The 16,495-nt window shown below is 42.0% G+C and overlaps 1 protein-coding gene across 5 annotated transcripts in view; it reads left to right on the top strand.

The window, feature by feature from the left end:
• PLEKHM3 (pleckstrin homology domain containing M3) overlaps positions 1–16,495 on the top strand; it is a 122,572-nt gene that overhangs the window by 72,917 nt on the left and 33,160 nt on the right. For all 5 annotated transcript variants that reach the window (XR_008748603.1, XM_027786144.2, XM_027786143.2 and 2 more), the window contains one exon: positions 6,374–6,531. Coding sequence is in view for 4 of the 5 variants with exons in the window: in XM_027786144.2 (XP_027641945.1) it covers positions 6,374–6,531 (158 nt within the window). In the remaining variant the exon portion in view is untranslated. The remainder of the gene's footprint in view (positions 1–6,373; positions 6,532–16,495) is intronic.

The following is a 16,495-nucleotide window of genomic DNA, read 5'->3' on the forward strand; positions in this document are numbered from 1 at the left end:
TTCTCTTGGATCTTAATATAAGAAAAAATTATTTTTTAACAGCTTCTGTTCTTCCTTTTGTTATCATATGTTGGAAATTACTCAGACTAGTGAATTTAATCTAAATTATTTTAATGCCGAAACCCTTGATGTTGTTTAACATACCATGACACTTTTCAGAATTTGGACTTCTTAACCTTGGCAGAGGTTAAGAATCGAGCAGAACAGTGTATCTGAAAGCTCAGCAAACTGTATTCCCTTTACCGCCTGTCTGGACAGTCCTCATGTAGGTGATCAAAGGTATTTATGATCTCCATGCTATGTAAACATCTACTGCACTTTCAGAAGTTGGTAAAAATGTGCAGACAGAGCAGGAGACTTGATGGCCCTCACTCAGATTCACCATATAGACTCCTGCGGGGATGGAGGTCTTACTCTTTACCTTTTACTTGTTAGCTAGCATTGCTGATAGGAGCCCTGCCCTCAAAACAAACACTCGCTGCCCTGAGAAATGTCTGAAAACTGTACTGTTTTTTCCTCTCCTGTCCAGAAAGTTCATCATGTCTGATAGATGTCAGTGTTGATTTATGTGGTCACGATGCAAAAGTTAGGTATTTCTGTGGACGTGGTCTAATAGGTGGGTGGAAGGCTATGGAGGTGTTACTTGAAGCAATAGTGGATTACAGCTGACTCATTTTTCCTTCTGTTTCTATGCATTCCCCCTCTAGTTACCCCCAAAGCCCTTGTAATATTACCTCTTTGGGAATGACATAGTCTGAGTTTAGAGAGGACTTACATACTTACCTTGTGTCATCAATATTTGATTGCTTTTCATTGACAGTCAGAGGCTTCTGTTATGTCTTTTCTGATTTGAACAACTGTCAGGGACTGGAACAAACTCTTAACTAATTTTGTATTAGGGCTTTTTATGCCTTTTTTTTTTTTTTGGTCTTGTTCTGTTTTCCAAACAGAAAATTATCACAAGCCATTGATTTAGGTTACCATCTCTCTGGGTTAGAACTCCCAACAGAGATGAGAAGTTCTGCCACTGTTACCTTGGCCACCTTTCTGGTTTGGCTTTTAGTATGAAAACATACATATTACAACACTGCTGTCCCGTGAGACCAGTTTGTGCAACCCTCCTTCATGCTGGCAAGTATGTTCACATACAAGGAGTCTTTGTTGACTGAAAAGGGAAGACAAAGTGGCTTGACTTCTCTCTGCTGTGTGTAATGGGCTGGGGTTTTGAACCCCTTGTCTTGTGCTGCATGGGAGAAGGAGGTTTAGGGGCCAGGGCTAGGGCTGGGGAATGGGGGACCTTCAGAGGTGGGCTTCTACTAGCATTCTGCTTAGCCTGGGCAGCTTGGAAGAGGGATGGAGTCAGTACAGAGCTGTAGCACAGTGTGTTGGAGGTGAGGGGACTGCCTCTCCTCTGGTGCAGGACAGCATCGTGGGCTCAGAAATGTGTCATGAAGGTAGGGCACAGGGATACCGGTGAGAGTCCCCTGGGCAACACGTGCTGCTCCTGGAAGTTGTCTACGGGCAATGACCTGTTGTGCATACAGTGGGCCACTAAGGAGGATTCGCCTGTGGAAGGTGCTGTGATCTATGGCCTTTCCAGTTCTTGCTCTCCAGAGGCAGCTGGCTCTGAAAAGATCACTTTAAGAGAGTGAGGGAACTATGAGTAACTTCCAGTTTTTGGACAGCAGGATCAAGAAACCTCTGGGGGCCAGCAGCCCTCCTGACAAGTAGTTAAACTTTGACTGGTCACATATTGCCTTCATGATCATATTAATGTGATGTATCCAAAGAGTTTTCAACTTGTACCATAGCCCCTGCTGCCTTCCATCTTCTGTCTTCCTGCTGAATCAGGAAAAACATAGCCCAGTGCATGTGCTTTGTGTCTTCCCACCACCCAAGGCTCTTGCAGTGGTTGCCAGCATTGGCTTCTTTGCTAGCGTTTGGCAGTCCCCACGTTTCCCGCCCCCCCCCTCAGTCATACAGAGCATAATTGTTTTGTTAGATTTATATTTGCTGCCTAACTGAACAGTAGCACAAAGATATACAGAGAAGAAAATTTTATTTACCTTTACTCATAACTTTCACTTGTATGAAAAGCCTCTATTGTAGAAATCGTCTAAAATAGTTGTCCCGGCACCTCTTTGGCATGTGTTCAGATTGTGTGTATACGCTTTAGTTTCTCCCACTGCTGCAGACAAGGCTCTGCCTTCCCCTCTTGCTTGCCAATACACCTCAGCTTTCCCAAGCTGGGTGCAGGAGGCTGGGCAGCAGGGTGGGTTGCTGCCCTTGCTGGCTTTCCTGGCTTCTCCTCTCCCCTTCCTGGCACTTGCAGCTGTGCGCTGGCCGGAGGGATGCTCTCTGGATTATGGGCACGGAGGCTTCTCCATAACGCAGATTGTCCCATTTAGGGTGGGAGATAGTGGCAGTTAGTGTAAAAAGCAATGCTTGTTTTGTGGGTTTAAATAGTAAGTGCTTTGAGGGCAGGGCCTGCCTTTTATGTGTGTACATGTGGGTGTGTATTTTTATACAGTTCCTAATGCGAGACACACAGTTAGCAGCAGCAGTATGCAAAGCCATGGCTTTCTGTCCTGTGGTAGCTTAGAGAAGTCTTTTATCCAGACCCATAGAAGTGGACAGTGATTCTGATGTGAATTGCTGGGGCTATTGAGAGACACAGCTTGCTTTGGGTCTCCAAAGACAACTATCTGCCTCCCGTCGCCACCAGGCAGCATAGCCTAGTATGCTCCAGGTACAGCAGTGGTAAGCTAACTGTAAGAACATGGCCCGTGTCCAGAATCCTTTTGGGATGGGATGCTTGACCAATTCAGGAAGAGAAAGCTGCATTCCACCCTCCATCAGTTGATGACTAGGGTGCCATCATCAGTCGCCTTTCACCCTTAATATGGGGTGACAAAACGCTTGCACTACAAAGAATTCAATTAGAAAGCAGACCTTGCTCTTCATGTGTGCTGTAGGTAGGAGAGAATCTGAACTCAGAAAAATTTTAATTTAAGCTTGATGGGGTTTTTTGGTTGGTTTTTTTTTTTGGTTGGTGGGGTTTTTTTTAAGAGGCACAAATATATTTTTAAGCCTTTCTGGGTGCATGTTGAGGCTGTATTATGTTACAGGGATACATCAATGGTGAAATTTTTGGTTTCTGTTCCTTTGGCATACTCTTAACTTAATTTTCTGCTAAATTTCCACATTTCTTATGAAATGTGATGGACTGTCCTGCAACTTGTACTGTGTGATTTCACTGTTTCTCTGTTTTGTGAACTTACTTTGTAAGCAAGTAGAAATGTCCTTAGGAAAGGTTCAGGTCAAAGCTTAGGAGTGACTCCAGCAGTGAGAACAGATGTGTGCTGGGTTAGGCTGCACTGGGGGCTGTGGAGTCTCCATCTCTAAAAGGCTTTAGCAACAGATACAGCTGTAAAGAACGACACAGGTGTTACTGGCTCTGCCAAGGCTGCCTCTTCAGGTGTTGTCATCATTGTCCTGATTTGCCCCGATGTCTGGATAATGAATTACATTTGTTTAACACACTTCTACGTTTTAATCACTTGTGTTTCCTTGAAACTCAAAATCAGATTCCAGCATCAACTGGGAGAGCATCCTGGGACTCTGCCATAGTGGTTCTGGGATGTCTAAACTGACTGACCCTGCATCTCTGGCTGTTACAAGAGAGTGCTTAGTCACAGGAGAAGTTCTGACACCTTTGATTATATGTCCTATGCTTCTTTTCCCAGGCCGTAAAACACTCACTGTGGAAGTGTTATCATGAAACTCCTCTTGGGGACAGCAAGTAGAAATCTTCTTTTTGCTTGCCAGGATAAATGGAGATGAGGATTTTATTCTTGCTAACTACAAACACAAATGAGAGAAGGCTGCAGGCAAAAGTCATGTCCTGTGCGCAGCCTTGAGGTCTCTGATGAAACAAAATGACACAAAATTTACAGATGCTAAAAACAGTGATAACATCAGTTTGATGTTGCATTTTGTCTTCCTGCTATAATGCAGTAAAATGGCCTGTAATTCATGTTGCAAAATTGGCATGCATGGCTCTTTGAAGATACCATCTTCATTGTACGTCTGCAGTGGCCAGAGTTACAAGCCAACCCACTACAGTGCTACAACAAGCCGTACAAATAAATAAATAGGGACAAGTAACACCAGCTCCTCAGGGGCAGCTGCCCACTCTCAATCTGTCTTGCTTAGGTTGTGAGCTCTTCAGCATAGGGAAACTTTTGTGCCCTGTACAGACTTAAATTCGCCCCTGGTGCTTAGGAAGGTAATATATTATGTTAATTTTATTTATTACATTATATAAAATGTGATTTTAATTCAGAGATTTAACTTTTAAGTCCTTGCTGATAGTGACATTAGTACAGACTTAAAAGTGTTACTTTGCAGCTCTGTTGTCAGACTGGCATTTTAAGTTGAGCTCTTGCAGTCTGTCAGAGGTGGTTGCTGTAGCATGAAAATGCTTTGGAAAATATGTATGTATATTGTGGGTTATTTATTATCTTTGTATGTGTATTTCATCTGTAACTGCTAAATGGCTTTTTGGAGGGTGATTGTAGCTGTGTCACTAGCTGAGTGGCTTCACTGTTTCTTTCCTCCTGATTATTGAGTACTGTCAGCTCTTGTGTCTCTGCCCTGCTCCCAACTTGTTTGGCTTTCAGACCCTCTGTAACTCTGGAGTCTGCAAGCAGAAAGTTTCTCCCTTTAAAATGAAAAACAAAACACAGCCTAGGGGAGCTAAACTAACTTCTGACCATCTGTTAGAAGGTTAGTAACATCATTACCTTGAACTATACCTTCATTTCATATTTCATGCAGCAGCTTCTCTGCATTGTTTATGTTCTAGTTGAAGGGGATCTTCCTATACCAGGATGCAATAGGAACGTCATTTTTCCTCTAACATGAGCAGATGTCCTATCTGCAGTACTAGCAATAACATTGCCGCTTCCTGTTGTTGCAGATGTTGGTAGCCGGCTGGAGCTGAAAGCGAAAGAGAGGGCACATTTCAGCTCATGCATTCAATGCCATCAATGCTATCTATGCACCTCCTTTTCCACATGTACTCTTCAGCAGCCTGTCTCGGCTAGCAGGCAGGAAGTTGCCCTGGAACACAAATTTATTTCCTTTCTACTTTACATAGGGGAGGAGTGCTTCCAGTATCTCTGTTGTTCTTCTCTCCCTTGACCTTTGGTTTCTCTAGATTGGTTTACATTAAACCCAAATCACAAGTGGTATGTTACGGTGTTTAGGGAAGGGATGCCTGAAGCGAATCTGGCACACAGTTAAGTACGAATCTCCTCCCTTTTAGGATTCAGGGCACAGCCCTGTGCAAGTCCTCCTCAATCAGCAATTATGGCATTCTTTTTCCTTTTTATAGAGGTCACTATCAAATCCCATGACACATTTTTATCACTAATCTGGCAGGCTGCCATTCAGACCACAGGAAGCTCTGGAGAGAAGAATATACACTTAGGGCCTTATTCCATCTTCATTATTCCCTACACCAGCAGAATTCCTTAAAGTCTCTGGAAGTTTGATCTGAATGGAAACTATTTTGCCTGAATAGCACCCCTTATGGAGGCATTGTCACCGAGTCAGAAATTTAGATGAGTGTTGTGGCTAGCAGTTTAATCTATACTGCATGGCTGTTTTTTCACAACAGTACAGGGAGTGCTAATCACTTCTAATGGTCTAGCAGGATTGTCTGGCAGCGAGGGACTTCTCGATTTTGAGAGCTGGACACTGAAGGAAAAAACCCCAGTTCCTATTCAAGACTTTATCTGAGAATTTATTCATTTTGGCAATGAGGGGAATATTGTATTTTAATGGTTTTCAATGGGAAACACAACCTCACTAAAGGAGGAAAACCAGGGTTCCATTCACACAAAATACGCAAAAAAACCTTGCACTTTGGAAGAAAAGGAACAAAGACAAAGCTTTGATTTGTGCATAAAAAATAACAAGTGAAAATCATAAATGTAAGGCAGTATCTATAACTATCAGATGATAATATGGGAGGCTTAAACTCTTTTCTGATCTGCTTTTTTGTGCCTTAGTAAATGAATGCATTGTTGTACTTAAAATTACTACTAATCTTGTATGTTACTGCCATATAGAGACTTACAGAGAGATAGTAACTTAGTTTTTACATTTACATCATTGTCAATTCATTGGCTACTATTATCACTTGTGATTTCATGGAGCTGTAATTGCTGAGATGTAACTTTTCAGTTGTTTTAACCAGCAGCACTTAGCTGCATTTCTGTATTAATAAATACTGTCTCCGTCCTTCAGGGAGTTCTAGTCTTTCGGGGTTTTTTTGAGTTCATTCAATATTGTCTTCTCGTTTCAGGTTATTGAAGGAAAACTGGCTCCTTTCTTGGGGAAGGTGATCAAGTTTGCCACCTCTCATGTATACAGCTGTAGCCTTTGTAGTCAAAAGGGCTTCATCTGTGAGATTTGCAACAATGGAGAAATACTTTACCCCTTTGAGGACATGTCTACAAGCAGGTACTGTAATGTCAGTCTTACATTTGACTTGCATATCATATTCTTGCGGATTCTCAGCCTTGTATGCTCTTACTTAAATAACTAGGGACTGGATCTCACCCATGCACATTTCTGGGCAGCTACACTAGATTACAGGTCCAGGGAGGCCACCACAAGCAGACTTGGAAATAGATGGGAAGAGCTACTTCCCAAACTCTGTAAATCTCAGAACAGCTGTTCAGAAAGGGAAGAGTCCCCAGCAGCATCACACTGTGATTTATCCAAAGCTCCTCTGAGTTTGAAAGGTGTCTTGAAAAGCCAGATGAATTCTCTGGGGTGATCACAGACATCTTTCTGGACGTCACTGAGCCCATGATGTGCTGGGATTGTCCATTATAAAAAAAATAACCATCTATTCTGAAGTGTTTTCCCCATGAAATGTTATGGCTAGTTCTCTGTTTTTCTGTGTGCATACTCCTCTGTTGCCTGTGTGTACAAGATTTTATTTTTTTTTAAATGACTTTGCTTTTCTCAGGTGGCTACATAATAAGTATAAGCATATGCCAGTCCTAAGCTAAACAAAAGAACATTTCATATTATATGGAGTACTGGATGCCAGATCAGGGACAGGAGTTGCATGGAAAACCTAGTAGCAAAATGCAGGAAACCAGAGCAGACTTGGCAACACAGAAGTGTTACTGCTGTTTTTCAGAAATGTCTTGGATTTTGAATAAAGGAGATTTTAAAAATATTTTCTTTTAACTCAACAGAAAGACAGTATGTCTGACAGCACAGCCTTCCTCCTTAGAAAAGTACTTTTTTGGCTGTTTCAAATACAGTAATTTTAATTTGTTCTCCAAAGTGTTCCATTGAAGGGGAAAAAAAATGAAGAGCCACCTTTGGAAACAATCAGGACCAGCCTGTTAAAAGGGCTTCATTAAGAATCTGATTCCCTTGCATGCACAAAGATGTTAAATTACAAGCAACCAGGGACTAGTCTTTGGGGATTTTCAGCCTGACCTATTTCAAAGGCTGTTTGTGCATTCTTTCTCCAGACTTTCATTCTAAAAGATGCATTGACAAAGAGGTGGACATAAGCTAAACAAGGTGTGCAGCTGAGCTCTATAAATGGCTTTCAAGAAAGAATGTACCTAGGGTGCATGGTGAGATAGGCTGAGTTAAAAAGAGAAAGACTAAGATGACATAAAACATACAATGTCTGTTGAGGCTGTGTAAGAGGTGACTGAAGATATTCCTGAAAGATTGATGAGAAGGTGTAAGAGCATTTGGGAAGACAGGTTTACTTGAAATCTGTGTGCATTTGATTTGTCTGGGGGATTTTTGGTCACAAAACCATTGTTGGATGTATATTGTTCCCCCGCCCTTCAGCTGAGATCAGGCATACCTCGCAATTACAGAGTTTAAAACCTTCTGGAATCAAGTAGTATTTGTCAGCAGTTCAGTGAAAGCCAAAAGAAGCTGCTCTGGCTCCTCATTTTATGTGAATTAGAAACCAGAAGGACTTCTGTTCATGTTTTACAAATGTGAAGTTGTGGTTGATGTCATGCCAAAGACAGTGGTCTTTGCTAATGATTTTAATTAGAACACGATCAACATGAGAGGTCCTCCAATATTTTTCCTTTTAACTTTGTCAGAGGTCGTTCTGCTTACTCCTTTTGTACTCCTTATCACTAAATCTTGCTTTTATCCCCAGAATTTTCCATTTCCCTTCCTAGTTAGTTTTCTCATCTCATTACTGCTCATGTGTGTGCATGTACCTCTGAAACTAACCAGATTATTTCAGTTCCGTATTTTTGCTCTTGTCCACCTTCAGACTGTAGGCAAGTCATGCCAACAGAGGAGCTCTTATATGTTTTACTGTGCAGCTTCATCAGCTGCAAAGCAGTGAGGGAGAAGGCAGGCTAGAGGGGGTTTGTGTTTTTTCCGTCTCTTACAGTTGAGAGATTTCTGAGGTAGGTGTGCTGACCACTACAGCGACAAGGGTAAGCTGAGGTGAAATAATGTACAGAGTAACCTGTGGCAGATGGACTGGCAAGTCACGAAACGTTCGTGTGAAGACTTGCAATTACACCTGAAATTTCTGATGACGTGTTCAGCTTTCCCTGTTTGTTAAGTGTCATACAGAGCTCTGAGTGAACAGTTAGCTGAGATTTGGGATTTAGTTGTACTGTTCTGAGTCCACAGTGTGCAGTGAGAATTGACTACAGTTCACTTTCACCATCCTGGTTTTCTGGAGTTGGTGTCTACAACATAATATTCACATTTTATACTCAGTACTGGACTGTCAGGTACCTTGGCTGTAGCTGCTGAGTTTGGGAGGGAGGAGCAGCTGAGCTCTGAAGACCATGTTTTCCTTCTTGCTTTTGAATGTTGCTCATTGGCTTTTGAGCATGCTACTAATTCTGCCAGCAAATTGTGCTGTTAGGTTAGAAATATTCAAAAGTGGGTGTATGACAGCTTTTGCAAACTTCATCTCTCTGTTGAAATGTTTGAAAAGTGGTCTGTTTGCATGTGTGTGGGTGGTGGTGGGGTGTGTTGAGCTGGCATTTGTTTTTCTGGCTACCTCCCTGACCTTTCTTGCTCTTTGGAAAGAAGAGTGACAGCTGTCAGAGGGCACAATTCCGAGGTGATTCTCAGCTGGCTGTTACTTTTCCATCTTCATGGTCTCTTAGGACAGCTTTGAGGTGAAGAGATTGTTTCTCTCTAAAACATTCTCAGCAGTTTCTGGAGCAATCTTCAGTAGGAATTCATGAAGGATGGATCTTCTTTGGATAGATACAGCTGAGAGAAAAGCAGGGCCCCTCTCGAGGGCTGGAGTTTCTCTTTGGTCAGGTTATTTGCTTGAGAATCATTTTTGTCAGTCCTTGAGCAAACAGAGTGAATACCTGGGTTATGCACTCCTCAGGGTTTGAATACACATATATTACATACCCTTCTCTCACTAATCAGCATGACACATTCCTTTGTTGGCAAACGGTTCCAAAACAAACACAATCAGTTCACTTAATTAGCGGGTCTGTGGGCTGTGCTTGGCAGGCTCTTTACATCCTGCTGAACAATACAGCACAACCGTTTTCTGCCTTGAGTGTAAGAGTGGGCTCACAAAGTCATAAGCTTTCTAATGATATTTCCTTTCTGTGGCTTTTCTTGGGAGGTGGCCATTCTGCACAGAGCGTAATGAAAGCTGTGATTCAGTAGTTAAACAATTTCTAAAAATTGTCCCATCCTTTTGGGTGCCTCTTCCAGTCAGTCTGATTCCTCTGCCCCCCATTTCCCTCTTTTCTGTCTTCACCATATTTATATAACAATTCATCAGGATTCTTTCTAAATGTCACAATTTCAGCATCTTTTTGAAGGCCTTTAAATAATGAGGACTATATTTAAATCCTCCTGAGTTAATTGCAGTTTCATGGAGCAAATTGCCAGCTAACGTAAATTTGCACAGCTCTGCCTTTGCTGGAGCTCTGGCAACTTAACCTGAGCATCTACCTCCTGTTTTATTTATTGGACCAAATTCGCCCTGGGCTTAAATTTAGTAAATAATCATACAAAATTACCCTATTATATCACTAATTTTATTTTTACAACTGTTGTGAAATATTTAAATATCCCTGGTTATGAATTGACTTGTTAGACCTATTCTTGTCCATTTGTTAGCAGCCAGGCTATGCTCTTCAAGTTATTCTGATATTGCTTATTTTTCATTACCATGGTGAAAAGTTTTTATTCCTTTCTCCTAAAATTAAAAACAAACAAACAACAGAGGTGAAAAGAAAATTCCCGTGTAGTGATACTGCTGTCTGTAGCATGTGGTTGTGTTTGTTCTATAACCTAGAACAATATTTAACAAGTTTTAAAACTTAAGCAATAATGAGGAAAAATACCATTGGAACAATAATAGATTATTCATTAGAAAGAGTTTTGTGACCAGTTAGATAATTAAGTAATTATAGCTGTGTTTAAGATTGATATATGCTACCCAGTTAATAAAGTTTTGGTCTTGCCTGTGTGTCAGCATCCTAGGGACTCCTTTCACAGGCAGTTTGTTGTGTTTTGCTGGTAAAGCTACTTACTTGTGATTTAGTCAATTCGTTGCCTTTTATGTGGTGACTGTCGATGTATGTGAACCCTGGAGAGTTGCTCTTTTGTGTTCATATGCATTTATCAAGGCTAATCTGTTTTCACTTTGCAAAGTTAATTTGTTCTACAGATCAGTTAAGGCATGTAGACCTTTTAAGATACAAACCAGAAGACCCAATTTTAAAAATAGATGTGCCACAGAACAGGCTTGACTATATCAATCAGCTTGGATGCCTCTATAATCTTCGGCCACCATCCTGATAAGACCTATGAATGTACTTAACTTTACACATAGCAAGAAGTCTTACTAAAGGCTCTGAGGCAGCGCTTAGCTCTATGCGCGTGCCGAAGTCTTTGCAAGATTACAGCTCACTGTGTTATGGATGTTGTGTCACTGGACAAAACCAGCTATTTGATACTTTGGGAGAATGTTAAAGATAGATATTAGGTGGAGAGACTGAAATACGTAGTGCAGAGCATTTCCAGGAATTACCTTGGCACAGGTCAAAGGCATCACTCAAAGTACATTGTTTTCCCTCTTGCTCTGATAAGTTCATTTTATACTAGACATCCGTTTCCCAAGCCCAGTTTACCTGAGCTGTGCTAGAAGTTTAGTACTTAATTTTTGAAAGAGCTTAGCTTATCGGGTGTTGATAGTTGGTTCAAAGCACCCTGAAGTGATCTGCTCAGCACTTTCTTTAAAGAAACTTACTAAGTAGGTGTTAGGTTCTCTCGATAATTTAATTTCATCTGAATCTGTCAAAACTGGTCAAAATCTTCTGGCCCAGATCTTCTGATTTTTGTCTGTGCAGGCTAGTGCAGTAGTGTTACCTAGAACACATAAAAAGAAAGAGATAAAATATACTGGCTTTTTCATCAAGCATTGTATTTTAGAACTGAATTAGCTTTATAGGTTGTTTTTATCTGCTTCATTTCAGAGTGGTATTAACTAGAATATTCATGGTAAAGGCAGATTCCTATTTCAAGTAGGAAGGTCTCTGCAGTGCTGCCTTGTACTGCTGGCTGAACGAGGCAGCCGTCTCGCTTCCAGTTTCTTCTTTGCAGCTCTCTGCTCAGCCTTCTTCCTCACTTTAGATATTTCCAACTTGCCAGTCAAGACCTCTTAGTTCTTCCTTCTCCTTCCTCATGCAAATTCCCCTTCTAAGACAGACTTAGCCTATAAAAGCCAACACTGCCAGCTCTAAGCACTCAGAAATTCTACGATTACCTTAAGAATCTTTTTGTTTCTGTACTTACTTTATTTTTTTAAATGTTAAGCTGTTTTTTTCCATCTTGGGTCCATATAGGCATGTCTTCAACGCTATGGCAGAGCTCTGAAGTCCAGATGCCTTTACCTTTCTGTTTTAATAAATGTAATCACAGGATTTCCAGACTTGAGACTTACAGAAAAAAGCAAAATTGTAAACTCATGCAGTCAAATGACAACAGTTGAGGGCAGTATGTTAATATTACTGTTAATAATATGCCTTAATCTTTGCTTTTAGGTCTTCAACCACTACTTTGTGAATACAGTTAATTAATAATAAGACAGGTGGAGGGGCGAAGTCCAGTTCATGCTGTTGCAGCTAGCAGAGGCAGAGGATATGTGTCTGAGCAATGTAAACACTTGAATATCTGTGGCATCTCAGCCTCACCAGTGGTTTGCGAGTAGCGGATCTGCCAGGGCTCTTCCCCTTTCCAAAGTAACCTAGCTCCACTCACTACAGTGTAATCATGAGTTTCAGATCAAATTTTTTAATACTGATTTTAGTATTTATATATTTATATATATAAAAATAGAATATATTTAGTATTATATTGTGAACTGCTGTGTACAGGCCACGTTACATGGCTTGGGATCTCTGAACATAGACAACTTGCGAGGTGCAGTGCTGAGGTTGACAGTCAGTCCTTAGTTCTGCTGGAGGCAAGTATGAAAATATACATAGATAAGTGTAGCATAAATCCCTGCAGCCGAAGCTGGGGGGAAGCTGAGGACATGCATCCCTCCTTAATCAGGAGCGACAGAGCTCTGTGAAGAGGGGTCTGGGAGCTGCAAGATCCCTTGGCTCCTGCTTGACCCCACTGCTGTGCTCCGGTGTGGTAATTCAGCCTGCGTACACAACCGTCACAGGAGGAGGATAGCAGGTGGTTAAATCAAGCTGTTCTTGTTCAACCCTGGCCTGTAATGAATTGTTCTCTGAGCACCCAAACTAAAGCCCTGCTCTGTGATTTCTCTGGGTCTAGCAATGGAGGAGCTGATACTGAGGCTCCCCCCGCCACTGGTGGAGCACTGGGGGTTTTCTCTCCCTTCCCGTGAGCAGCCCTCTTTTCCCCTCATTTGTGAGGCTTTAATATCGCTGACCACTTTGCACATCTGTTGGCTGCAGTCCACCTCAGCAGTGGGTGCTGGCACAACAGGACTTGGGGCAAGAGATGGCTCAGACGAAGAGGCACCCAGTAGCAAGCCCTGGGTGGCTGAGCCAGGATAGAGGCTTATTCATTCATCCTCCCCACCCTGCCTGGGGTGCTTCTCTAGCAGCTCAGTCTAACCCATGCTGGGTAAAAAGGAGCAGAGCCTGGGCTGGCAGTTTTCATGCAGGGACACCAGATAGTGTGTCCTTTGGCTACCCCGGGTGGCATTAGTAGAGCAGCAGTGGTAGCGTTGGTCACAGACATCAGGCTGTGTTTGGGCTTGTCCCCTAGAGGTGCAAACCATGGGTGATCTACCTGGTGAGTCCCATCAGCGCAGGCTGGCAGTTGCTGTACAACCCTTGCTAGCTGCCGCCTGTAACCAGCTCACCCCTCAGCTCAGTTCCCCCAGCACACAAGCTGGGCTGTTACAGTTGTTATTTCTGCTGTTTGTGTACCCTCAGGGGCCAGGACCCAACCATGCCATTGTAAATGAGGAGCAACTTCAAGCTGTGCTGGCATGTCAAGGGTAACCCCCATCTGATGAGCAGGTATAAGGAAAGGAAGACTCTGATTATGTTTTGAATCACTGCTGGCTCCCTGAACACTGAATTAATCATTTAGAGGGAATTTCAGATGTAAAGATTTGAGGGGCTGGATATTGAGCACTGTTCTGGTTTTGTTTGGCCTGGGTTTTTTTTTTCCTCTTCAGAGGCAAATTTTTCAAAAGCAAGTCTGAAGTATTAACAGTTTTTAAGTACGGTGTTTAAAAAAACCTACTGTATCTGGTAAAGACCGTGTGGCATACAAGGCATTGTCTTAACAAGCTCCTTCTAGGGACAAATCATTGTCATATTAGTGCCAACTTTCTTCCATTCATCTACTACATGGGCGTCCCTCCCTAGGCAGGTTCCTTGCTTTGGTTCCTAGGCAACTGTAATAATAATGCTGCACGTGTGTGTCAAGCATTGATTGCCCTTGGGGCTTTTTTTGTGTTGTAAGTGAACACAGGCTAGTCCATTTTCCTTGTCTTTGTGTTCTGCTAGTCTCTAAGAGTTTTGAAGGGCACATCTGTGATATTCACAGCTGAACAATTCAGAAATACTTGCAGACATGCACATGTGCATAGCATGGGAAGGTGATCATGCTGGAATCCCTAGGCAAGGCTTACTTCAGCTGCTGTGGTTTGCTCTTTGGGGTTTTTTGATAGCCAAGTTACAGGTGGCTTGGTATTTTGGATGCTTGGTGAATGTATAGCATCACCTAAAGAAAACATAACAAACAACCATGTTTTATCTTGGGTTTACTCTGCATGGAGGGAAAGAAAAAACCCCGAAGAGTTCTAGTCGATGAAGGGTTCAGCCCTAAATCAAATCCTTACTGAAATTCCCTTCAACGGACTACTCATTTGAGCAAATGTGTGCAAGGTCTGGTAAAAAGGAAGTGGTTTTTTTAAATGAAAAAATGAAACTCAGCATATAAAATTGTAAGAGAAAGGATGGTGGGTGAATATGGCACTGAGTGAGACAGGGGAGCTCTGTGCCCCTCTCAGCTTTTCTAAGAGCTTCTGGCTGACCTTGAGCAAGTGAGTTCATCTTTTTTCCCATTTGTGAGGTGGGAATGGTGGTATACCTGTCATCCACCACTTGTTCATTTTGGGGACAAACAGTATAACCATGACTTGTTAGATTCCCTGCCTGGTGGTTGGAAGCTGGCTGGGTACAGCCCATGTGTGTGGTACTGAAGCTGTCCTAGTACACCCTGCTAGTCCCAGTGGCTTCATCCCAACATGGTCACGCTGGTCAGTCTGTCAACATGTGAGGTACCTAGGAGACAAATAAAACTGTCTTTTAGGTGACATCCTGGACCACCAGTTGATCATCCCTGGTTTATTTTGTCTACTTAAGGTGGAAGGTCTTTGAGGCCTCTTTGTTGTTACACCCTCTCTTTGGGCATCTGCTCTTACCCGTGGCACCTAAACGGTGGTGCAGTACAGAAGAGAAATACAAGTTGTCAGTTGGTTGTGCAGAATCTAGAATTACTTGAGCCATAAGCCTGTGAAATACACTTGGGAAGCATGAAAAAGAATTTGCCAGAATTTACAATTTACCAAATGCTGGTATGTATGTGTTTCAAATGCTCAGACTTAATGGGAGACACTAACATCGGCACTTCCTCAGCATACAAGGAATGATTTTTATGCTTTTAATGTAGACAGGCTTTTCTTTTGTAACTAGTAATAATAAGAACATTGTAGTGCCTGGCTGGCTGTGGAGAGCTTTGCCCTTTCTTGCACTTTCCAGTGTAATAGAAATTATTCAGAGAATTGAATAATTCTCTGCATTTTTGTTACTCTGGTGTTCAAACAAGTAAAACATCCTTAAAACACTCCCTATAGTCTCAACAGAAATAGAGTTAATCAGGAAAGAAAAAAAGGGAGAAAACACTGAACCGGAGAGGAAGCTATTTCAGATGCCTTCTTAGAAGGCTGAAAGTCTGTGTGAAAACAACATGCAATGTTCACCAATTCTTCAAATAATGTTTGAAAAATAGCAAGATGCTGTTAATGTGCAGTATCGCAATGTTATTCATTAAAGAAGGAAACATGAAAGGCCTGAATGGCTGTGGGCTCATCAGCTTATTATCAGTGGTGTATAGAAGTCTCACAAAAGATGCAGGGACTTTTTGGCCTCTAACCAAAGAAGAAGTCAGAATTCAGATATAGTACCTGAACTGTGAATTACCTATGACAACAACAAGGGTTAAGGAAAAGATAGCCGAGTGTAGTGAACTATTACATGGACCTTTTTTAGACCCGTGAAATGTATTTTTTCTCCAGAGAAATAAAAGCAGTTTGGAATACTGAGGCTTGAAAACAATAGTAAAGAAAAACTGTGAAACTCACATATGGAGATAAAATTACATGTCAGGATTAAATACACAGCAGTCTGTTCATAATATTCCATGAAGGAATATGATTTTGGTGGGGTTTTTGGTATCACATCTCTGGTAACATTCTAAATATAATGGAAAATTTCTTGCAGTGACATTAAGAATGGTCAACCAGTTGACATTTCCAGGGTCTGTTAAGAATGACTGTGTTTGACATGATGAAAAGCAAAGCTGTAGAAGGCTTGGAGTAGTATAGCTCCATCACTTCAAAGGGAGTAACTTACCACTTGCACAAAGGCAGAGCAAAATCAGCATTGCTCCCCTGGGCTGGTGACTGAGTTTCTTTAGCAATGAGGGTTGCAAGCATGTGGTGAAGGCTGACACAGGTATCCTCTCTACCTGTCCTTACGGGGAGCAAGAGGCAGCTTTGTTCTCCAGCTTGGAGCACTGTTCTTCCAGGCTGTGTTTTGTTGTCATCTGCACCCTGCAGATGGGGCTGAGAAGTATATCAGCCTTCACTGGAGAAGGCAGAAAATAGGTCTTCAGAGTGGCAGGCAGGCAGAGGTGGTGGCACCAGAAT

This window comes from Falco peregrinus, chromosome 8 (genome assembly GCF_023634155.1).
Source record: "Falco peregrinus isolate bFalPer1 chromosome 8, bFalPer1.pri, whole genome shotgun sequence".
In the NCBI taxonomy this organism is placed as follows: domain Eukaryota; kingdom Metazoa; phylum Chordata; class Aves; order Falconiformes; family Falconidae; genus Falco; species Falco peregrinus.